The 23336-nt window shown below is 39.1% G+C and overlaps 4 protein-coding genes across 7 annotated transcripts in view; 1 reads left to right on the top strand and 3 right to left on the bottom strand.

Annotated features, from left to right (window-relative positions):
* Positions 1-3163, bottom strand: part of cnot4a (CCR4-NOT transcription complex, subunit 4a) — an 11702-nt gene extending 8539 nt beyond the window's left edge. The window contains 1 exon segment of the mRNA XM_032523837.1: positions 2912-3163. The gene's annotated coding sequence lies outside the window, so the exon portion shown is untranslated.
* Positions 3164-3704: 541 nt separating this feature from the next.
* LOC116693929 (pseudouridine-metabolizing bifunctional protein C1861.05) lies at positions 3705-9644 on the bottom strand. Of its 2 annotated transcripts, XM_032523254.1 has the most exons (19): positions 9455-9644; positions 8774-8853; positions 8566-8680; positions 8298-8472; positions 7993-8104; positions 7773-7879; positions 7181-7307; positions 6943-7063; positions 6727-6812; positions 6446-6567; positions 6307-6366; positions 6158-6221; positions 5972-6066; positions 5742-5870; positions 5096-5210; positions 4872-5009; positions 4550-4716; positions 4381-4463; positions 3705-4247 (listed from the first exon to the last, which is right to left on the bottom strand). In XM_032523254.1, exons 2-19 carry the CDS (start codon positions 8850-8852, stop codon positions 4055-4057), a joined length of 2088 nt encoding a protein of 695 aa, XP_032379145.1. In that variant the 5' UTR covers position 8853; positions 9455-9644; the 3' UTR covers positions 3705-4054. The 2 variants fall into 2 exon arrangements, with proteins under 2 accessions (XP_032379145.1, XP_032379146.1); XM_032523255.1 differs by lacking the exon at positions 9455-9644 and having other exon boundaries at positions 8774-8870.
* A 194-nt stretch (positions 9645-9838) lies between these two features.
* On the bottom strand, positions 9839-17047 carry LOC116693936 (interleukin-17 receptor A). Its single transcript, XM_032523268.1, has 12 exons — positions 16728-17047; positions 16597-16618; positions 16067-16214; positions 15775-15889; positions 15568-15688; positions 12890-12940; positions 12653-12810; positions 12430-12504; positions 12256-12325; positions 11710-11805; positions 10772-11624; positions 9839-9896 (listed from the first exon to the last, which is right to left on the bottom strand). The coding sequence occupies exons 1-12, from the start codon at positions 16902-16904 to the stop codon at positions 9839-9841; spliced, it is 1944 nt and encodes a 647-aa protein (XP_032379159.1). The 5' UTR covers positions 16905-17047.
* Positions 17048-20268: 3221 nt separating this feature from the next.
* Positions 20269-23308, top strand: LOC116693931 (troponin I, slow skeletal muscle). Of its 3 annotated transcripts, XM_032523262.1 has the most exons (10): positions 20285-20478; positions 20615-20679; positions 21645-21673; positions 21783-21786; positions 21961-22002; positions 22097-22228; positions 22309-22398; positions 22492-22662; positions 22744-22834; positions 22932-23308. In XM_032523262.1, the coding sequence occupies exons 3-9, from the start codon at positions 21663-21665 to the stop codon at positions 22828-22830; spliced, it is 537 nt and encodes a 178-aa protein (XP_032379153.1). In that variant the 5' UTR covers positions 20285-20478; positions 20615-20679; positions 21645-21662; the 3' UTR covers positions 22831-22834; positions 22932-23308. The 3 variants fall into 3 exon arrangements, with proteins under 3 accessions (XP_032379151.1, XP_032379153.1, XP_032379150.1); XM_032523260.1 differs by lacking the exon at positions 20615-20679 and having other exon boundaries at positions 20269-20478; XM_032523259.1 differs by lacking the exons at positions 20285-20478; positions 20615-20679; positions 21645-21673; positions 21783-21786 and having other exon boundaries at positions 21931-22002.
* The last annotated feature ends 28 nt before the right edge of the window (positions 23309-23336 follow it).

Below are 23336 nucleotides of genomic sequence, written 5' to 3'. Positions count from 1 at the left end.
GTTTGGAGACACTACCTTATTTAATCATTATATTGATAGCTTACATATTTTTGTTTTATCTCTTTTCTCTGTTGTAGTTTAAAGACGTCCCTTGGCACTCTAAATGGTCTCAAAACCGGAACTAAACACAGCTGAACTAACACAACTTTCATGCATTTCTTTCACATCTACTGCAGTCAGATTCACTATGTTCACTCGGAAGGAATCACTTCACATTAGGGATGTCCCGATCAGCATTTTAGGCCTCCGATCCTTATCCGATCTTTTAACCTCAAATCCGATCCATTTCGAGTCCCGATCCGATATTTGCCTTTAATATTGAAATTGATCAAACAAAATTTTTGAGCAAGTAACCCAACTTTTTATTAGACTAATATTATCAAAAAGCATTACTATTATTATTGTAAATCCCTGAAATGAAAAACTTACCCAGATTAAAGGTCAGCTTCAATTTTATTTTAGACAAAGTAAAAAGAAAAACACTGACTTGGTACAGTATTATCAAAAAGAAAGTGCTATCCAAGATCCACTTTTAGCTTGTAAGTGCTTAACATAGGCTGCCATAAAGTCAATAAAAATAAAGTGCACTGACCACTGAGCAAATATAAAATGCACTTGCTCATCTTAAATATGGTGTAAACAGATTGACAAATAGACGTGCGTATGAGCCCCGCGGAACTCATGAGCATGCTGCACGGCACGCTTTAAATCAGAAGTCTCGGGATCAACCCAGTGCGCCGTGAGGCTCAGTAGGGACATCGGGCAAACCTCGCGCTCCAAATATCCGTAGTGAAACTAACAACAACGTTGCGGTTCAACTACTTTGTATCGTTGTGTTTACTTGCTGTCTGTACAGCCGTGGTATCGCTGTGTCTGCAATGTAGTGTCTCGATGGCAGAGCGTAGCGCGGGTCCAAAACTTCCAGAAGACGAGTTAGTCCGACATTCTCAACTACTGAGATGGGCTGGTTGTCAAGAGCAATACATTCGACCAACTTCTGTGATTTAGGACAGCTTTAGGACAGTCTTCACTCGCAAGAGTAAAATACTTCCACTCTTCTGCCATGCTTGCTTTGCTCCGCAAAGCCGAGGTTTTATTGCGCAACTACCTCAACCGTAACTAGCGGGACGTAAAGATCGGCGCGACTTGTCAGGTATGTAGCCGCGCTCCTTCGCGATCACGGGAAAATAGGAAAAGATCGGGCCGATCCGATCTCGGGATCGGGACATCCCTACTTCACATAGTTAGGCATTTTGTATAGAGGCTAAAAACACGTTTAAAACTTGCCCTGTTTAAGCCTGTTGGGTGATAACTCTAGCATGAGGATTAATCGGTGTAGGCAGCACCGATTGGTTTTGTTTTTTTTCGCTACTGACAGCACTCCAAATCTACAAATAACAGACCTACGTGTTGAAATCGACCAGAATTTTTCCTTTAAACAGCTTCAACCAAAACGTAACAAGGTTTGAGTTATAGCTGGACTGTGTCAGAGTGTATTAGTTTAAGTTAGATGTATATAATAAAAGACAATGGACTTATATTTTAGACAACAAGTAAAAAACATTGTCATCTTGATGGCGAAAGGGCTAGCTAAGAGAATGGCATTCAGTTCCTCCTCCTTGCTTTAAAAAATGGCTAAATTACATGTTTTTTTTTTGCTTAAACCTAAAACAAATTCAGTATACTCGATCCAATGCTCTTCCTAATTTTATTAGACTATTTTTTATGTTATTGTATTGCATTGTTTTGATTTGCCAGAATTTTAGATTTCCAGCCATCATCTGGAGCCTTTCTCCGCCTCACTTGGTCTCGGCTCTATGAACTCTATTTCTAACCATCAATCCACTTGTGGACATTTCAGTCCTTTTACAGATTGACCCGCATCTGTGCACTTTTTTTCTGTGAACGTGCAGTTATTGATTTATTCTGTCATGTCTATTTCTTTGTTTCTGTTTTTTGAGAAAACATATTAATAAACAGCTGTCATCATGTTAAAGCGATAATGCGGATGTTGTGGTATCTTTCAAGGGCTGACAGGGGCAGGGTACACATCGTCACAATTGACATTAAAAGGGAAATGCAACAAACTGCGTTTATTTACAAATGAAACCTTCTGTTGTTAGCAGTTTAATTCCGGCCTGCTTTCTTTCTACGTGACAACACTGCTGTCAGAAGACGAAATCGTTGATAAAACCTGACAGCGTTAAGTTGAATTAAACGATTACGGAGAAATGCCGACATTGCAAATACTTAAATTATACTTAACGTGTACAGGAACATCACAGTTTTTCAGCTTTACCTAGCGTTACAGATATCAGCTGATTGGTAAAGTCGTGTATGAAGCCAGGATAGCTAGCTAGTTAGCCAGGCTGGTAACTTTAGCTGCTCTGTCTAGGGATCGTACATTATAACAGATGTTATTTGACTAACGTTAGGCTAAGCTAGCACTAGCAGCCGGTCTAACTAATAGCAAGTACCCAGGAGCATTATCAAGTGAAATCACAAAACACACTGAGGTCAATATTAACTTGATATTGACATTAAACGTTTTAAAATACGTACAACGGTACGCCTTCTCTCACATAATAACTGACAGCTTGCTTCATGCTAACCGCTAGCATCGGTGTAGCTAGCATGCTACAATATCATCAAAATGTACGGGGTTTAGGAGCCAAGCTTACGATGCGGCCTAGTCAAGCTAACGCTGAGCTGGGAGCAAGTTGTTGTCAGCATAAACAACTGACATTGTTTTCACGAGAATGAGATTACCTGGATAGTGATCAAATGAACTCAACAATACTCTACCGTCAGTCTGTGAAATCGTGACGGACCCAACTGCTCTATATTTATTAAGAGAGGATGGAAGCTGGCTAGCCCAACTAGCAAACTTGCTAACGTTAGCGTTACTTACCCTGTCCGTATTTAGCTTAGGATTCCACTCCGAGGGAGTCACACCAAATTGGGCGGGGACTGCGAGCCAATGTATCTGAAATGTCAAAATTGCTATAACCGGTCACTTAAGATAACCGTAGTTGTGTTGTTCTGTTGTGATTAAAAGGCTGTAAAGATGGTTTGCCCCTTTCTTTTCTTGGTACTGTGGAGACAATTTACGCTCTCACCACCATCTTAGCTAGCATTAAAGTAGGGAGGAGGGAGTGGGGCAAGTGCTCAGTGCGAAGGAGTCTGCGCAGAAAAACAAATGCTTTGTGGGAAAAGGAGTTTTCGGCGACTATCAGCTAGGCCCAGGGACAAACGTGTAATGGTGCTTTTAATATAAAATATCAAAATGTATCGTACTGTAGCCTACATATTTGAGATACTTGTATTTAGCCTAATGTGACAGTCCGTACATTTTCAGTCTTAGTTGATTCAGAAATTCTATTTGAGTGTAAACAATGGAAATGGGCTGAGAGTTAATAGGAGTCTGGAGTAGAACGAATCTGTTTCTTTTTCTATGGTCAGCAGAGTCTTGTTGTTGATGCATATGCTTCAGGTTTTCAGAATTGCGTGCAAAGTTCAGTTCTTCTTTAGTTATAAAAAGTGACCATGCACTGACTCCACTGCATTTCAGCGGGAAATATTGTTTAGGAATTAATAAGTAGCAATAAGAAACAATACGTAGTTAAAATGAGCTCCACCTTGACCAGCATCAACATTAGCCTATGCAATTTTGTAATGGAGTATTTTACTAGAAAAGGACCCGAGTACTTCCTCCACCACTGCTATTATAATGTACCTTCTTTTATTATGACAAATCAAAACATCTTGCAATCAAGGAGTTGCAATTATGAACTCAAGTAAAGTTTAAGAAAAGATAGTTAATTTATTTTCAATTATTATGGATATTGATTTCATTATAAAATAAAAAGTGGATTAAATGATTTTAGTAAAACCATGTCATCTGCTTATATTCATTTAATCACTCACTTTTTTTTTCAAGAATCCAATCAAAAATATTAAGGTCAAAAATGATTAAATAAACAAACAAATGCATAATAGAACCGATCTTCACAGATTTTTTTCAGCAATGCTTCAAAATTATTTGAAAATATGTTTAAGCTATCCACATGAAACTGGGTTTGGGCCAATGAGTCTGGACTTTGTTGGGATCCACAGAGTCCAAGGTGAGTGTGGGGGCGATGGGGTGCGGTGACGCCAGGGACAACCGTGCAGCCAGGAGCCCCATCCGAACACAACTGTCTGTGTCTCGCCGCTGGAGAATCCCAGCCATTAAAGCACCTGCCAGACTGCAGACAGAGCTGAGATGAGTGTCTTTTTGTTTGAATGGTGTTGAGTCATAAGTAAGAGAAAGTGTGACAGGAAGTTTTGAGTTTAATCAACTATAAGGAAGAGAAAGTAGGTCAAGTCAAATTTGAGCACCTATCTCCTGCTCCAGACACATTCATTGTCTCCTCTGCTGTCACAGTCAGTGCTGGGTAGTGGACAGCACAAAGCTGCCTCCTCTGCAAACACAGATGCAGAAAACATCTTCACTTTCACTGCTATAATCTTCATCATAATTTTCAGTTTAAATATAAGTTGTCCTTACCCTGTTCTGTTTTCTTGGCTGCAGGTTGACCGAGCCTGCATCATGCTCTCCGCACACCAGCACTCCACTAGCCCCTAGAGTCACCACCAGGCAGTGGATATGCTCCAGTAGAGGGCGTGAGAGATCCACAGCAACACCCAGCAGCTCCTCCAGAGAGCTGGGTAGCACTGCCACCCCACAAGTCAAAACCCCATACTCAATCACTGTCACATTATTGGCATTTTTCACAATAACCCTAACTACAATAATGTGACCTGGGAATATGTGTTTGAGAGTAAAATACAGTTGAACCACAAAATGCTTATTCAGGAATACAGTTTACCTTCAGGTGTTGGGATACCCAGTGTTTCGTTCATGGTGAACAACTCTGCAAGGTTTGGAGATGAATAGGACAGAGACTTCCAGGCGTCTGACAGGAATGGCTTACAAGCCTTTTTTGAATCCGTTGGCTCGTACCAAACTGTGACACACATTGGTTGTATTGTATCAAAATTAATGACAGCTTCTGACCACGATGGTTCATATTGACTATCTCTCCATGCTTACCATTTATGTTGTGTTTTTTTGCAATAGAGCAAACATAGTTGATGGTGGAGACAGGAATGTTTCCGTCGAGACAAACAAGAGTGGCTGATGAAAGCTGCTTCTCAAACTGTGCCACCTACAAAAACATATTCAAGGATAGAATAAAGAAATTAAGTAAGGACATTTATTTCTCTTGCACCTTTCCAAACAAGTGGTGCAACAAGAATGTCCGGGAATGGTCAAATATAGAAACAGCAAATGTATACATTTGAGAAGGTGCAACTGGAAAATATTTGGTATAAATGGGGCTGAACGATTTTATTACGTCATTATATGACATATGAGTATGCACACCCATTATTTGCTATGGCTGCATGGCAGCTCTTGTCTTTTGAATTTAGTCCAGTACATGCATGTGTCATTATTTGTTCATTCCAGAGGAGGAATGGTGGATGTCGCCACTAACGTGAGAGTTAATTGTAATGTTCATTTAATAGCTACAACAGATTAAATGCCAAGCATAAATAGTATCAAGATTTGGGTTTGATGTGATGAAAACTTTCAGGACTGTATATTTAAATAGTGAATATGGTTCTGAAAATGGTATTGAAACACAAATCCTGGGCTAGCCTTGCTAAAAATGAATAATTTTGTCAGTAATTCTTACATATTGCTCTGTGATCTGCTGATGGACGTCCATGTCTCCCAGTCCAAGACTCAGTTCTCCACTCTCAGTGATAACAGCACAGTAAGTTGCTGTGCTTTGCTCTTCTAGCCTGGCCACACCACTTGTGTTCTTACAGAAATAAGAAAAAATGTCAAGAATGTAACATTTACATATTTGAGTAAAAGGGATTATAACCTTGCTTATGTAAGAAACAGTTTATGTTCACATACCATATGCCTACAATAGTTCAACACTGCTTCACTGTGTGAATCCGCTCCAGTAGCTGAGATGAACAGGAGGCTACTGCCTAATCGACTCAGAGAGTCTGAGATGAAAGCACAGAAGAAAGTTGTGTAAGACAATCAGATTTGAAGTACTGATAACGTGTGCATGTACATAATCAGATAAAAACACACCAGCAATGTTCCGTCCTACACCACCAAATGACTGACAGACACTTCCTGGGTTGGTCTGTCCAAACTGAAAGAGACAACAAGTCAGTTCTCAGAAGTAACCTACACAATATGTCCTTACATGGCCTGCAGTGTGTATAAATTATACTTACGTGAAGTGTTTTCGTCTTCCCTTTAGCAATAAAATCAACATTTATTCCTCCAATGACAACCTGTAAAAAAACAGCCTCATGGATACTGTATTGTGCCAATGTTTGACTAAACAAGACCATCATAAGTGTTTATACTCACAATATCAGAGTGTTTTCCATGATGGTGAGTCTTTTCTTTTAGCTTTCTTTCAGTTATTTGTTTTGACAGTGCACAGGCTATCTGACTGCCAACTTTAGCATTGTTATGAATGAGAGCAATGTCTGAGAACATAACTGGTTAAGGAGACTGCACTGTAACATTGTCTGGCCTATGAGAAAACAACTTTCTTAGTCTTCTCTGTGCCCTTTACTTTCCAAAGAATTTGATATGATCACGTTCTGTGCTTGAGTTCTCAATGATTCAGATTTTCAGAGGGATACTGGCCTGAAGGGACTTTCCTTCAGTCAGCTCATTGACCTTTTGAAGAATAAATGGTGTCACGTCTCTTCCTGTTATACCTTTAGCTCTGAGTAAATAAAAAAAGAGAACAAAAAGTGATCATTTTTCCAGCTGAGATAAACAGTGCATTTAATTTGCTTCGTCATGATAGTAAAAGAGATCCAGACAAAAAAACTCCTCTGACAGACTTTCTGTACCTTGCCTCTGTTACTGCGGCCTGTATGGCTTCCTCTATCTGCTGACCGGTTGCTGCGTGCTCCTCTGCAATGGGGACCGCTAACAGTACACCGCTTTGGAGACCCAGTGACAGAATGCTTGCTAAATGATGCAAAAACATTCACATTCATAACAGGTTTGAGTAGAACACAAGTGATGGTAGATATTGAATCTTGACTTCTGTGTGTTAGGGGTCAAGAATATAAAATGTTGATATACCAATGAGTTTTGCAGCTTCCTCAGGATTGCAGACTTGGTATGGGGATGTGAATCCACTTTGTGGAGAGAAGAAGGCTGGGAAATTATTCGAAGCTCCATAAGTTGCAACGCAGACACCCTGCGTCTCCTAATAAAAGATACAATAATAGAAATAAATAACAGTCCACACTGAGTCTCCTTTAAACACAGCTCCGCCCGACATCTGTCTGCTTTATTTATTTTAAATCACTAATTTTGCGCTGACAGCATTTATTAGGGACATTTACATCATTCTCACATAGACACCGACATGCGCGTGCGCGCACACACACACACATACACACACACACATTCATGAATAAACACAGAATGAAAGGACTGTCTGCACAATTTCCACCCCAACTTGCACTTTGTGATGTAAAGCATGTATTATTGTATGCATCTTCTAACATCCCTATCTGCTGTATGTTACTGTAAAACCCATTCAACTAAAGTCACTACAAGCCAACATGACACAAAACATTGTTAATACACATTTGGCTGACTAAAGTACACACTCAAATGGAAAACACAGTATCATTTTACAGTGACAACCTTATCCCAATTTTCTTACAAGGAACTCCAGGGTCCGACCAATGTCCAGAATAGACTTAACACCAGCAGAGACCACTGCAATGGGAGTCCGGCCGAGCTCTGTCAGATCTGCACTAATGTCCAGACCTGGAGGAATGATGATGACATAAGTAAGTCTTCACAGCCTGACACTAACTTATTCTTCTTACTGTAACATACCATGTGTAAAGTATTTATTACTTACTGTTCTATAGACTTACTGTTCTCTCCGTCTCTGTGAACGCCTCCAATGCCCCCTGTGACAAACACAGGGATGCCCGCTCGGTGTGCTGCTATCATAGTGGCTGACACGGTTGTTCCCCCAGTGAGCCCCTGAGAAAATAACATAACAAAACAACACCATAAGTGACAGACTCAAGTAATCAAAGAGGATGTCACTGGGTCGGCCTTCATGTTCAGACTATTCTGAGATGAGTGGGTTTCTGAATCAGAAAGGAGTTTATTGCCACAGAGGAATTTGCCTTGGTAATTGGTGCTTACATCCAAATACACAAATATGTCTCACTTTGCTGATGACGTAGGGCAGATCACGACGGGACACCTTCAGGGAGCTCTTGCAGCGGGCAAGGTGGTCTAGCACCTCTGAGGAAAGACCAACATGGACTTCACCCTCAATCACTCCGACTGTGGCTGGGGTGGCTCCTTCAGCTCTCACTATTGCCTCCACCTCCTTTGCTGTGCTTTATTAAAACATTAATGACATTCATTATCAAGGGTTAAAGCAACTTTTAGCTGATGGAGATCAGAGTTTACTGACACTTAAAACAGGGTACCTCAGGTTGTGTGGATAGGGCATGCCATGTGTGATAATAGTACTCTCAAGTGCCACCACTGGTTTGTTTTCTGCCAGTGCCTGAGATACAGATGGATGCACTCTAAAGAGGCTGTCTAAGAGAAGAAGCGCCATTTACATAAATCATCATTATTATCAATCGGTTATGAAGTGTGCATGTCCTTCATTATTCTTTTGGATGTATTTACCATTCTTGCACAATCTGCTCTGATAAGTTGTGATCCCTCTTCTCAGGATGCATGCAGAGGCTCTCTTTAACATCCTCATGCTGTTACATGAAGAAAAACATGATGTTTTTAAATCAAAATGCAAAAAACGGTGTGAGCTCATGCTTTTCTCCCAATGTTCAAGTTTCTTTGACTATTGCAGACTGATGTACCAAAGGCCACGGTCTCCCCTCCAGGGTTACTCCTCCTTCTCAAGCAAGCACTGGTAGTCATCTGCATTGATATTAGGACTTGGGATGTCATTTACTTCAGTTTTTTATGTTTAAACCACAGTTTGGGACACTGTGTTAGTCTAAAAGGATTAAGAGTGAGACTGGGCATCAAGAGAATAAAAATGTACTTTCTGATTAGTTGATAATTATGGTGGAAAAAAACAAACCCTGTTACAAGTCTTCTTTCCAACATACATTAAAAGATTACAGTCCCACATTCAATTACAAAAAACATGACCATATATCTGGTGGATTGATTTTATTACTAAATTTACTACCTGTAAACTTCTTTATTTGAAGTATAAACTTTATTCGTAAAACATATATATATATATACAGTATTTACGGTGTCTAACTTAAATTATATGTAGACTAATCTCTTAAAAAAAACTGTTGAAGTAATCCAAAACGTCAAACCAATAAACATTACCTCAGCTTCTTTAAGGACAAAACAAATAGGCTCCCCAGTTGCCTCACACCCTGCAGTGTGTTCTCTGTCACTCCAAGTCCAACTCAGCCATTGTGAGGATTTTCTTTGCTCCAGTTAGTTGGGACTGGTTGGGACAAGTTCCCACCCCCATCCCCCTCTTTGGGGCCACTCTCAGGAACCAAAAACCAAATTCCAGAGCTGGGGTCAGTATTGTTATCTTTCTTTCCTACCATGCTGCATTTATGCCCGCTGCCTTGCCTGAAAAGTGAAGCCAATGTGGAAGTGCCGTAAACCTGCATTATTTCCAGCAGTGGCCGACTCCACTGGCTTCAAAATGGCAGTCTAAGAACCAATGGGTGACGTCAACGATGCTATGTCCATTCTTTATACAATGTCTATGTATTCTGCACTAAAGATCGTTAGCTGAAATGTACTACATTGTCAGTAACTTATCTGAGCCAAAGAAATTGTCAATACTTTACAACTGATTTTGTTTGCCAGAATTGCAAATTTAACACTGTATTTAATCTAATGTCTCATCAAGGACACTGATAGGATCAGAGACACGTCAACAAACAATTCAAATCACAATTAAATTCTTCTAGCTTCATCAGTCTAAAGGAGTTAACAACAAATATTCATTTCTGCTCACATACTCTATCTTTGCAGCAGGAGGGAGACTATCTATTACAATTGTTAATTTAAAAATCAAGTCCAAAGCACATTACATTCAATTAGCTCATTATCATACAAAACAGTGTCTCACAAACATGGTTTACTGCTTACCTTCTCCAGTGCAACAAAATGCTAGAAACCTTGCCCAGAAAGCTGAACTTTGACCAAAAGTTTGTTTACACAGACCAAAAGCATCAACCACAGATGCCTGTAACTACTCTGCATTTGACTGAGAGAAAGCAAAATATATTTAACATTTATGCAATATGCAAAAAAACTGCAGAACAGATAGACAAGCAGATACATAGTAAAATAAATTAAATAATATAAAAAACAACCATGATACATTTTCACAAAATCTCCACATATTCTTTGTTATTCACATCTGGTAACTGGTTGGAGAGAAGTTACACAGATTCATACAATTCTTCTACAGTCATTGTCCACATATCTGCTCATTACTTGCTCCAATATGAGTTCAATATCTGTTTGTATCCACTGGTTATTTTTCTCAGCAGATGATACTCCTACGATTGGAGAACATGAGTTGAATAACTCATGGACTGCTTTTGATGGTTTGGAGGATCTCTATTGGGAGGATCTCCAATGATGTCTCAAAAATTGCAATCATATCAACCTTGCTGCATGTTCTCAGCCACGCAAAGTCCTGTTTTGTCTGCATTGAAATCACTTTTTGTGTCTTTACTATGACTGGTGATTTGGGTTGAGTCGGCAACAGAATATGTAATGAGGTTTGTGGTTATTTCTGCCTCGTAACAGATTTCAGCTGAGGTCTTTGAGCTTTCTAGTAATTCATCTTCAAACCACTGTGGATTCTCCAACTGGTGTGCATGAAAAGCCTCTATGGCATCCCGCAGGGCTCCACCTGAGGGACAATGATGATACTCGTCCTCTGAAAGCCCTTCAATACGATTTACTTTGCCGGGCTCATGCTTCTCAATGTCCAAGATTCTGAAAAAGAGCTCCTCAAACTGTTTCATCAGCTTGTATCTTACTGTAATGTTGAAAGGTGAAGGAACATCTTCTTCAGAACAAACATCACCAAAGTAAGCCACTATGTACTTTTCAAATGATGCAGATTGAATAAAATGGGGGATCATGAGGCTGAGGGCTGGACTGAGCATGTCACCAACAGGTGAACGGGCATCCTCTCTCAGAAAAACCTGTTTGTCACCACACATGGCTCTCCATTTGGCTTGCACTCCTCGTGAGCATAGAATAAGTATCTTATCTATTTGTTCTCTGTGCCAGTCCAACCACTGGACGCTTCCCAACACTCCTAGTCTTGTGGAGTCAAACAGATCCAGGACCACTTCAGTACCACATTTGGTCCCCAGGAAGGCACACAGCTTCATGACAATGGGTTTGTATAAAGGGTGATCGAGGGAGTAGATGACGAGGACTTTTTTTCTCTCTTGCGCTTGAAAACCTTCTGGTTGTTGTTTGGCAGCAGATGATGCTGTGTTCATAGGATCTGCGAGAAGAGTGAAGTCTGTTGATTAATGATCAATTCAAGCTGTGCTTTCTATTCAATACTGTGCATTTACAAGAAGGCAAACCTTTCTGAGAGGCACTCCACAGTAAACAAGCAAGACAACCACCAATGAAAAGCAGCCCGACAGTTGCTTTTATAATGAAAGTCCGTGGTGGATAATCTAAAAAATGAACACAAATAAACATATATTTACCTACCTGTCTACAAAAACAAAAAGAAATTCAAATAATAGTACGCCAGTGATTCCCAACCTGGGCATCAGGACCTCTGCTATTGGGACACAAGATAAATCTGAAGGGCTTGCAAAATGTTTAAAGGGATAGAAAAGAACAAAAGTATAGTATTTAGTATTTTCTCTAATCTTTCCTTTTTTGTAAACTATAGGATTATTTTTTAACTTCTTTGCGTCTTAAATAAGACAATCTGAGAAGTTTAGAGGTCAAAATTGAAAGGCTTCTGACACCTTCAACAAGGGACAGCAAGTGAGTCCTGTTTTATTTTAAGGGGCCACAAGCCCAAAAGGATTGGGAACCGCTGATTTAAGCTCTGCACCATATGAGCGTTGACTGTATTTATCATAATTTATGTATTTGTCATAAATTGTACTCACCTGAGCATAAATCAATTGTCTTATTTTGGGGCTTACAGTCATTCTTGCAACGAATAAAGAACGGCTGAATCTTAAAGACAAGCAGAGTAAGGTGAGCTGATGTTATATCTCTGCACATAAGAATACTTTATCAACTGTCAGGGATGGGACATTCAATATAAAAATTGAACTCACCATTAAAAATATTTTACATTGTGAGAGCTGAGACCAACCAAACTCAAATGTCACATTCAGTGATGATCTGTTTTCCTATGGAGAAAAGGTATGACAATGATATTTGTGCACACTCTTTAATATGTAGTGCTAAACAAGCTGTAAATAATACAATGGAAGTCCCACAACACATCTCTTGTCATCGACAATATAAGTGAGTTGTAGTTGTATTCAGTGTAATTACCTTCAAGACATTAGTTGAGTAATAGAAACCATGACTCTGGATGGACACTTGGTATCTCTCAGAATATGGCACTGCCTCAAAACCCACAACAATGGAAAACCTTTTACGTTCCTTATTAAGAGACACGGCAGTGGTCATGTTAGGATCCCATCTACTTTCTGAAATAACAAAACATGCAGAGCACAATGCTTAGATGGTCCTGGAGCACTTAGAGCGGCCCATTAAACCATTATTTACCATTATTTTCCGGACATATTTGGGGACTTTTGATTTTCTTGTCCTTGCACCCTGGCCATGACAGTAAATATTATGATTAGAGCATTTTAAAGATGGTTTTGCAATGGATATATTGGATTTACAAGAAGTAACAAATCATTCAGTGAATGGTGGTGATCATTATGAACTAGGGCTGGGAGATATGGCCAATATCTTCTATCCCGATTTAGCTCATATCATACCTCAAAATATATATATCACAATAAATAATAAACATGTTTTCTGACAATTCATTAAATAGTTTACATGAAACAATTAAATTGTAAAGTCTATTTGTGTATGTGTATTGTGTAAGCTTTGCTCCCATGTGCATCGTGCAAGGATCAGAACAAAAAGCGCCGCCCAAATGACGTAAATTATGCCGTAACAGTTTGGCCACTGGTTTTTCAACACTGCAATAGAAATGATGTGGAAAAAATATATACAATAGACATTTTGATATCGTTATTTTTCCCAGCCCCACTCTGACGAGACACATGAAGAAGCTCTTCAGAGGCAACAACATTTTTTTTCTCCCATTTGACAAAGTGTTATAAATGTGAAAGAAAATTTATAGTTTTGGGAAGCGCCATTTTCACAATATGTATTACACAGATTCCTTTTTGGGATGGTATACAGTATGTTGTTACTTATTTCCAGATACAAGAGCACAAATCTTTCCACACTCTTTATTTTAACTGTGATACGTGAGACATCTGTCAGAAGCCCACATTGTAGTTACACAACAACACAAAATCATAGTGCCAGTCAGTTGATTGTATCCACTAGAGTGCCAACCTGTGAGGCACTCTTAAGACAACTGATGTTTACTTTTATGTGTCGTCTGGACAACTCAGAGAACCATATAATTCAAGCCCTAGTCAGTCCTCTGAAAAGCTGTTATACAGTGGTGTGAAAAAGTGTTTGCCCCCTTCCTCATTTCCTGTTCCTTTGCATGTTTGTCACACTTACGTGTTTGGAACATCAAACCAATTTAAACAATAGTCAAGGACAACAAAAGTAAACACAAAATGCAATTTGTAAATGAAGGGTGTATTTTTAAAGGTGAAAATAAATCCAAACCATCATGGCCCTGTGTGAAAAAGTGATTGCCCCCTTGTTAAAACATACTATAAACTGTGGTTGTCCACACTGAGTTCAATTTCTCTAGCCACACCCAGGCTGATTATTGCCACACCTGTTCACAATCAAGGCCTCACTTAAATAGGAGCTGCTTGACACAGTAAGGTTCACCAGAAGATCCTTAAAAGCTACACATCATGCCGAGACCAAAGAAATTCAGGAACAATTGAGAAAGAAAGTAATTGAGATCTATCAGTCTGGAAAGGGTTATAAAGCCATTTCCAAAGCTTTGGGAATCCAGCAAAACAAGTGAGAGCCATTATCCACAAATGGCGAAGACATGGAACAGTGGTGAACCTTCCCAGGAGTGGCTGGCCGCCCAAAATTACCCCAAGAGCGCAGCGACGACTCATCCAAGAGGTCACAAAAAACCCCACAACAACGTCCAAAGAACTGCAGGCTCACTTGCCTCAGTTAAGGTCAGCGTTCCTGCCTCCACCTCAGGAAAAGACTGGGCAAAAAATGGCCTGCATGGCGAGTTCCAAGGGAAAACCAATGCTGAGCAAAAAGAAACATCAAAGCTCGTCTCAATTTCTCCACAACAACATCTTGATGATCCCCAAGACTTTTGGGACAACATTCTGTGGACCAATGAGACAAAAGTGGAACTCTTGGAAGGTGTGTGTCCAAGTATATCTGGCGTCTTTTCATAAAAAGAACATTATACCAACAGTAAAATAGGTGGGGGTAGTGTGATGGTCTGGGGTGTTTTGCTGCTCAGGACCTGGAAGACTTGCCGTGATAAAAGGAACTATGAATTCTGCTGTCTACCAAGAGATCCTGAAGGAGAATGTCCGACCATCTGTTCGTGTACTCAAGCTGAAACGAACTTGGGTTCTGCAGCAGGACAATGATCCTAAACACACCAGCAAGTCCACCACCAAATGGCTGAAGAAAAACAAAATGAAGACTTTGGAGTGGCCTAGCCAAAGTCCTGACCTGAATCCAATTGAGATGTTGTGGTATGACCTTAAAAAGGCCGTTCTTGCTCGAAAACCCTCTAATGTAACGGAATTAGGACAATTCTGCAAAGATGAGTGGGCCAAAATTCCTCCAGGATGCTGTAAAAGCCTCATTGCACGTTATCGCAAACGCTTGGTTGCAGTTGTTGCTGCTAAGGGTGGCCCAACAGTTATTAGGTTTAGGGGGCAATCACTTTTTCACACAGGGCCATGAGGGTTTGGATTTTTTTTCACTTTTAATAATAAACACCTTATTTACAAATTGCATTCTGTGTTACTGTGTTGTCCTTGACTATTGTTTAAATTGGTTTGATGTTCCGAAACACTTAAGTGTGACAAACATGCAAAGGAACAGGAAATGAGGAAGGGGGCAAACACTTTTTCACACCACTGTAGATACACTTCTAGATTAAGACGACATTGGTGCAATAGCCTGTATATGCTATAGGAAAAATTATACCCTCTAACCTTTTTTTGTACAGCAAACATGCATAATTCATATTAAATGCCTCTCTGCTTTTTCATGCAGATTTCAGGGATATGGAGGTAACTTACCTGGGATGGTGATTGACTTACTAATTCTGTAGTGCCCAATCTCAGGTTCTGGCAGATTTAAAACTGACACCACATATGTATGCCCAGGCTCCACAATGACTCCGTCAATGGAAAATTCCCACTGATAAAGAAAAACAAGTCTGTAACGTTTATACTGCTTATCCAGTTATATCATTGTGTAAATAAACAAGTGTGTCACAATCTTACCCTATTATAATTTGGATTCTGCTGTTGGTTGAGTTTGTAAGAATACTGCACACACAAACTTTGATTTGTACTTTCATCCAGAATATTTATTTCTGATCCATTAAGGGCTACTACACTTGACGCTGTGAATAGAAGAGAATGTGTATTTGATATAAATGCTGTCTCTAATGTCTGAATTTCTATTCACCTTTGATTAACGACTGGTTAGTTTACAACTTGCAGTTGATGCATTTTACAATATGAGCTAAAATAAACAATACTATACTTTTAAAATACAAAGTTTTGGCATTACTTACCATCAGACCTTATATTCCACTTCACATTCAGAACAGAAACAGGCCCTTGTTTGTCCATCCAGGCTCCCACATGCTCACCAACCCATTCTGGGCCGACAGGAGCATCAATTCTAGGTACGACCATGCGCTTCTCTGAGCAGTTATCTGACATTTAGGGAATGGCAATAATATTATAATGTAATGTCTTAATGTCTATAATGTCTTATGTGTAGCTATGTGTGGGGGCATATAAATCAAATTCAAATATGTATTTTCTTTCACAAATCATTTCACCATGCTTAGATTAACACCACATCTATTATAAATCTATAATAGATGTCTAAATGTATATATATATATATATATATATATATATATATATATATATATATATATATATATATATATAAGTTTTGGAATTATAATGGAAAGAGTTTAACTATTTGCACAAACTATTGCCTCCCTCAATATATTGGTTGATGTCTTTTCTGTATATGAGTAGGCTATTTGACCTTTACTGTACTGATTTGACAGATAAGATACTTACTAATTTTGCAGTTGTCAAGACCCTGGAAAAATACAAGATAAGTTAGACTTGATGAGTCTAGGACTGCAAGTTTCCCTCAGTTTTCTTTCATAGGATTGCTTGTATTTGTTTTAAATAGATTGAATCCTAACCTGTTGGTTGCAGTCCGGACGCATGTCCAGAATCCGAAGAGTAGTTGACACTCTGAGTCCAGCAGGCAAACTAAAACAAAAAAAAGGAATGTGGATCATTCTTGTGTAGCTACACAACACAGGTGGAAAAGATTTAAAACCTATCAAGTAAACAAAAACAATAATAATCAACTCCATTTAGAAAGATGGTTGAATGGTTTGCTTGAACAAACGCAAAGAAGGCTCTTTGTGATATAAACTCCACCAATATGATTTGTTTCATGTTTATCAGACACTGTCATCTAAATACGTAGGAAGGATGCTCTGACCAAATGTAGTTTCCTTTCCCCTGCAGAACATTGCATGGGCTGAACATATTGCTCTCTTACTGACATTTTGAACAGAGAGTTCTACACCCTAGAGGGCAGCAGTGACTACATTTACAAGAGGTAGGCCTACATTTCCTGTTCACAAAGTTAAAATTGCACTTTGGTGGCTGGAAACAGATTTATAATCAGGTACTGAGGAAAAAAACGGGTCCCCGGCCAGACTTGAACCTGGGATGTTTACATGATTACAAGATCAGTGTAATAAATAGAGCCCTGCCAATTTATTGATTTTGGCTCTTTGCAGACATATTGGTATTTATCAGTATCTGCATATATGATGTCCAATATTCAGCAATAAGAAAACTTTCTTACAAAACATTTAATGCAGAAAACAAGGCTTTTGGATGATTTAGAAATGGTGTCAAAGTTTGTCCAGCAGAGAGCAATTGACTGAACATAGAGTACTGGTGTTTATTTAGCTATTTATTTTACATGTTTTATTTTTTTCCCTCAGTGTTCATTTCCAGAATTGGTTGACAACGTCAAACTTGACTTTGATTGGCTGATTTCTCCGCTCGTTTCTTTTCAATGGCTAGAGCTGACAGAGGAGGTGGCAGTTCCTTTTCACATTCCCGACATAACACAAACACATATGGACCTAACATAATTCAAAAAATGCAAGTAAAAACGGTTTTGTGTGGCAGGGCACCTTTAAATATACAGATACCAGAACATCCTGGTCCAGAGGATCAACACATGAAGGCCCAGGATTATGACCTCTGGACCTTCAGCTAGTCACTGCTTGGTTACCAGGGATTATCGTCTACTACAGGACTAAATGTGGCCGTGGTTATGTGTTCCTGTGCCACTGAAATCTGACCAGAATAGACTGCAGAGGTTGTATTTGATTTGTGCTCTGTGTGAGAGTGGTGTCATGGCAATTGTGATTCAGTCACCAGGTCCTTGATCAAAATATAAAAATAGAAATACACTTTTATTCAGTACAGTCAGTTGTAATGTGATGTGTTTAGCAGTAGATAAACAACTAATACATGGTTTATAACACATTATATTGGTGTTTGAGTATTTGTCGAGAATTGCAACTCCTACTACTGAAGCATCCTTGACAGATAGGCCAATATAAAGTTAATAATACTACCTTGATTTGATTTTATTAGGATCCCTATTAACTGATGCAAAACATCTGTTAATCTTCCTGGGGTCCACACAAAACATAAAGCATTAGAACAGATGAGATGTTTTCAGACAAAACAGCCACATGATAGAAAAGTAAGAACAGTTTAACTGGCATTATTCTTTCTTGCAAACATAATTATCCATATTCCTCTTCATACACTCTTATAAATATTACACTAAATGCATGAGCACTGAATATAGTAAAGTTAAATCTTACAACTTCTTTATATACACAAACATATTCCTATACATAAAAAGTACAATACGTAGTACAAAATATGGTTACAGGCGTCGGGCCCTTAGATGTTACTTTATTTATTTTTTAACGCTCGCTTCACTGTGCGCTTTAGGAATCTCAGCTGGAAGTAGGTTGTACAGAAAAAAGATATACAACAGCAAAATAACCAGGAACAGTTGTGCAAGATGTGCAAAAAAGAAGATAAGTTACAAATGTATCAACCTCAAGGGTCATCCAATCTCCTCTCTGTCTGGCCACACAATTTTATCAACATTACACCTAATATCTTCCTTTGCAATGCCATGAGGGAAAAACTATTTGCATGACGCAGCCACGCCATACAACAATCTGCTGTGATATCCTCACCTGTCACCTGTCAGTGCTACCTGTCTGCTGTGAGGAAGTTGTATTGTTTCCCATTAAGCCTAAACATGTTAAGCCTAAAATGTTTAGAATGCTCGCGGGTGAAAATGTTAAAATATTTTATTTTGTTTTTGGGGCTTAGAAACACAAAAAGTAAAACCACCCTCGAGAGTGGAAATCTTAAAAACGCTCCACTGTCGCGTTTCCATCCAAAGGGTAAAAACGCAAAAGGATTAAGACAGCTGTGTGGAGAGAGATGAGAAAAAGGTGTTCAGGTAGGCCTAGTCTGATGTTACGGACTAGGCTACAGAAATTATAGGCTCCTGTTATCTAAAAGATTTTCAATGTAATGGCTCAATATTGAAATGATTTCGACAATGTGGATGAGGTCGTTATAATTCGATGACCATATGTAGGCTATTCATTTGAGCCAGAGTAGGCTACAACGTTATGGATGAAGAGTAAGAGAGAGAGCGAGAGACAACAGGAGGAGAGGAGAGTCTGCTTCACCTTCCTCTGCCCGCTGCCTCTCTCTCTCGAGCAGTAGTTGAAGGGCTGCAAGGCTCAGGGCATTGATGGTGCTCCCGTGGGTGCTGTGCTGTGGCTTATCACTGTTGACTGTGTTAGTCATCATCAGACAAACATGCAACTCCCCCTCCTCGTCTGTCCAGACAAAACTGTCAGCTTTTGTTGTTCCATGTTTTGGTTTACTAGGTAGAGAAGTAGAGGGAAGGTTGCACACGGGCGCGCAGACTTGGTGGTGTTGTGTTGCAGTGCTTCACACTCCCACCTAGCCACCTGGAATGCATACTTAATCAAATTTGACAAACTTTTTGCGTCATCATATGTACCTAATATATATGTGACAGGTTATTGGGATTTTTGGGTGCTCTATTTTGCATGTAAAGATTTACACAATAAACGTGGATAGCTGCATTTCAAAACATGATTCAAAAGCAAATGAATGCAAACTATTTTGATCTGCAGGGCGTACTTAATGCCTTTTGTGCCAAAGCAATGACAAATCACTATAGTTGTGTGAACAACTGACCTAATGTTCATATAAATAGTCATATAGTTTGATGAAGTTTAATTGGATTGTGCAAAAGCTATTGAGAAAACATATTGCGTGTATAGCATTCCTGTCAAAGTACAGCCTCATATAGTAAACGTGGCCATCACCTTCAAGTGGTAGAGAATAAAACAACTGTTTCATTAGTTTAACTTAAGTTTAACTTAATACAATTTCAATTGTCAACTTTTAAAAACTGACTTTAAAAGGCATATTTCAAACAATTGGTCTTTCGTGTTAGCCTCTGCCAGTACACCCCATGACACATCTTCAAAAGCTAACACACTCAGGGCGTCTGATATCTGCAGAGAGGATAAGTCAGCTGCCATTTAGGTGAGGGATGTGTGAGGTGTGCCCTTCACATCACATGAGATAAATGGGTCACGGGTTGAGGGCAAATCAAAAAGGGTTGCACTGTGAGTGCAGCAATTGTCAGGTGGACAGGGAGTCTATTTTAGTAAGCCATTCACATGAGACTTTGAATACATAACTCTTTCACTAATAATCATGAAGTGCTTTTTCTTTTCCTGACTCAACAGTCGCTGCCCTCTCTGAGTTCCTCTCACCTTTAAGGTAAGTTTCAAATCAAAGATTCAACCTAGGATATTTATAACAAGAAAATAAAAGTCAATCATATTTATTCTAGACATTGAAAGGGGCTCTTTAACCTGACACTGCAAGATTAACTACTTACTTCTTGCTGTCACAGCAGTCCAGCTATCTAAGTCTCTACAGCCATGTGTTTATTTAGATTAAGTGGAGTCCAGCTTTAAGGTAGGTAATAATAAAGACCACATATGAGCATGCCCTAGCACATTTACTGGGGCTGGTATTTATGTGAGGGAATCTCTGCTATGCCACTACTTTTGTCAAGGTCTTAAAGTAACTTTCCGAACATGGCTTTCCAGCTTTGACTTCTACGACACCTCAATCTTCATGATGATCTCTTGATCCTCAAAGTGAAGAAATGTAACCTGAAGCTTGAACCGCTTCCCAATGTCTTAGTGGTTGGTAACAGTACACTTGACCCATCGTTATGGCGAAAAGCTGGTGTGATAGGTGATGATGGCTTGCTCGTATAAACTGGAAACCAGCTGGGTGGAGGGGCAGCACTGCAGGCTTCTTGGAATTGTCTGCTGCTTGGCTTGTTTACCTTGACTTTCGCACCCTGTCAGGCTGGCTTATTCTAAATTGGATTTATTACTGTGTTGTGACAGTGGCATATATTTATTAATATTAATGCTGTAGTTAAGTAAATGAAAAACACAAAGTATGATGCTACAAAGAGAGGGCCAAAGAAAGTGAGAAGACAGGGAAGGAGATATGATAAAAAGAATAATATCTAGGAAAACAGAAAACAAGCAGTGTTGTGGATCCTAAAGGATTCAAATTAAAAACTGTTTTTTTATGTCTTAGCTTCCAAACATTTCTCTGGCACAATCAAGGCCACAGCAGCTGCTGGGACACAGCAAAGCACGGTGGCAATGAGGCTAAATATAGCCGTGCAACAGGCTCCTCATCAGCTCCCATAACAATAGGAAGAATTGTCTGGTCCTGGAGAAATTCTGCTGAATACTAATATGTATATACGTCCCCTGAGGACAATTCAATATAATAAACTGTGACCTACTGTAGTTAGATTAATCACTTACATGACCTGGAGAAAACACTACTGAGACTTTGATAATACTCCCTATAATTATCTATAAGTGTAAATAAACTTTGTTTCTGCTCCAAAGGTACTGTAAACTGCAGACATGTCTGAGGGGTGAGTTGTAATCTATGAATGGAGCCACAATTATGTACACCATTTGTATATTAAATAATAACATACATTTATACCTCTTTTCTACTTTTCTTGTCACATGTTGATAAAGACCGGTGAGTCAATTTCTTTCACAATCATCAATCTATCTATCTATCTATCTATCTATCTATCTATCTATCTATCTATCTATCTATCTATCTATCTATCAGTTTATGCTCAAACATATATGTGAAAGCCTGTTTTAATTACTCTATTGGATGTATGAACTAATTTTGTCTTTCTCTCAGAGAAAGCCAAAATATTCAGCAACACGCCGGCTGCATTTAAAGGTAGATCTTGTGGACCTTCAGGCCATGTGCGAACAGTATTTAACGGTATGCCACATTTTTTATCAAGGCTTTTTACCCCTTTACTATCTAACAGTCCAAACTGTTGAAGAGGGCAGCTTCTATGCTGGTGACTGAAAGCGAAGAGAAGAAACAGGAGAAAGTAAGAGTTGTGAATGAGAGCTACCCCCCACTAAAGCTGTCAGGTCTGTCAGTCGAGGAGCTCCAGGTACTAGCAAAGTAAATCCTGCCGATTCAGCCATTATTATTCTACAACATTTTGACTGTTGGTTTAATTTTTCTTTACAGAATCTTTGCAAAGACCTACATCGTAAGATTGATGTTGTAGATGAAGTACGTTATGATATGGAGGTTAAGGTAGTCAAAAATGACACAGAGGTACAGTCAAACTAAATCAGGAAAGACACAAATAAAAGATCATACATTTACTGACCTGTCAGGACGTTGAAGTGTATGATGTTTGTATCACAGATCCAGATGCTGTCTCAGAAGATGGCTGGGCTGAAGGGGGCAAAGAGGCCAAACTTGAAGAGGGTGAAGAAAACTACAGAGGACATGCTGGGTGCATGCTCCGACAGCTCCAAACTCATGAAGGCTGACTTCAAGGCCAAACTTAAGACAGTGAAGAAAGAGGAAGAAAAGGTAAACCTGGTGACTGAGACAATCCCCCACAAAAATAAACTGCATGACAAAGTAGATCACAAACTATCTTTTTTTTTGCAGAAGGAAGAAGTGACTGACTGGCGTAAGAACGTGGAGGCCATGTCTGGTATGGAGGGCAGGAAGAAGCTGTTTAATGCAGGAAAATAAGAAGGTGCTACTATATCAGTAACACATCATATTTCCTAAAGTAAACCTTAAGTTTGCAATGATCAAGTAAAAAAAATCAAATCCCTTTGTCTTTGTTTCAGAATTATTGTCCAGATTTAAGAAGTTTCCATTGCAAGATTAAATAAAACTTGTTTTTGTAAAGAATGATATCAACCACAGGCACTTGTAAAAGAATCAATAAATGCACCATTTAGATTATACAGCATTAAATAGTTTAATCGTGCTTTAATGTAAACATGTATGTATAAAATGCCACTGTATGCCATGGATGTAATCATACACTGTAAATTGTATAGTATACAGTACCCTTTGCATATTGAAATTGTGCGAAAGAAAAGGCTGATTAGCTTTATGAGTTGGTCTTTTAAAGTGCAGTATCTGTGTTACACAGAGGATGGCGCTGTCCAGGTAGTCTGTAATACATGTGAGGATTGATTAAATGACCATAACAACTTTACTGCTTGGCTTCTTTGGTTTGTTTAAAT

This window comes from Etheostoma spectabile, chromosome 8 (genome assembly GCF_008692095.1).
Source record: "Etheostoma spectabile isolate EspeVRDwgs_2016 chromosome 8, UIUC_Espe_1.0, whole genome shotgun sequence".
Classification (NCBI taxonomy): domain Eukaryota; kingdom Metazoa; phylum Chordata; class Actinopteri; order Perciformes; family Percidae; genus Etheostoma; species Etheostoma spectabile.
Note: the sequence above shows the minus strand (reverse complement) of the source record. Positions and strands in the feature narration are given on the sequence as shown.

Bases quoted from the DNA above. Each gene is read 5' to 3' on its own strand.
- LOC116693929 (XM_032523254.1), bottom strand. From the start codon at position 8,852: ATGAGGATGTTAAAGAGAGCCTCTGCATGCATCCTGAGAAGAGGGATC. The intron at 8,105-8,297 runs GTGAGACATATT...TTATTTTCTCAG, and splicing joins TGCCCTACGTCATCAGCAAA to GGGCTCACTGGGGGAACAAC. The intron at 7,308-7,772 runs GTAAGAAAATTG...ATCTTTTATTAG, and splicing joins GTCGGACCCTGGAGTTCCTT to GAGACGCAGGGTGTCTGCGT.
- LOC116693936 (XM_032523268.1), bottom strand. From the start codon at position 16,904: ATGGAGTTGATTATTATTGTTTTTGTTTACTTGATAGGTTTTAAATCT. The intron at 16,619-16,727 runs GTTAGGATTCAA...GTATTTTTCCAG, and splicing joins GTCCGGACTGCAACCAACAG to GGTCTTGACAACTGCAAAAT. The intron at 15,890-16,066 runs GTAATGCCAAAA...CACAGCGTCAAG, and splicing joins AATATAAGGTCTGATGGTAA to TGTAGTAGCCCTTAATGGAT.
- LOC116693931 (XM_032523259.1), top strand. From the start codon at position 21,931: ATGTATGAACTAATTTTGTCTTTCTCTCAGAGAAAGCCAAAATATTCA. The intron at 22,229-22,308 runs GTACTAGCAAAG...TTTTCTTTACAG, and splicing joins TGTCAGTCGAGGAGCTCCAG to AATCTTTGCAAAGACCTACA. The intron at 22,663-22,743 runs GTAAACCTGGTG...TTTTTTTTGCAG, and splicing joins TGAAGAAAGAGGAAGAAAAG to AAGGAAGAAGTGACTGACTG.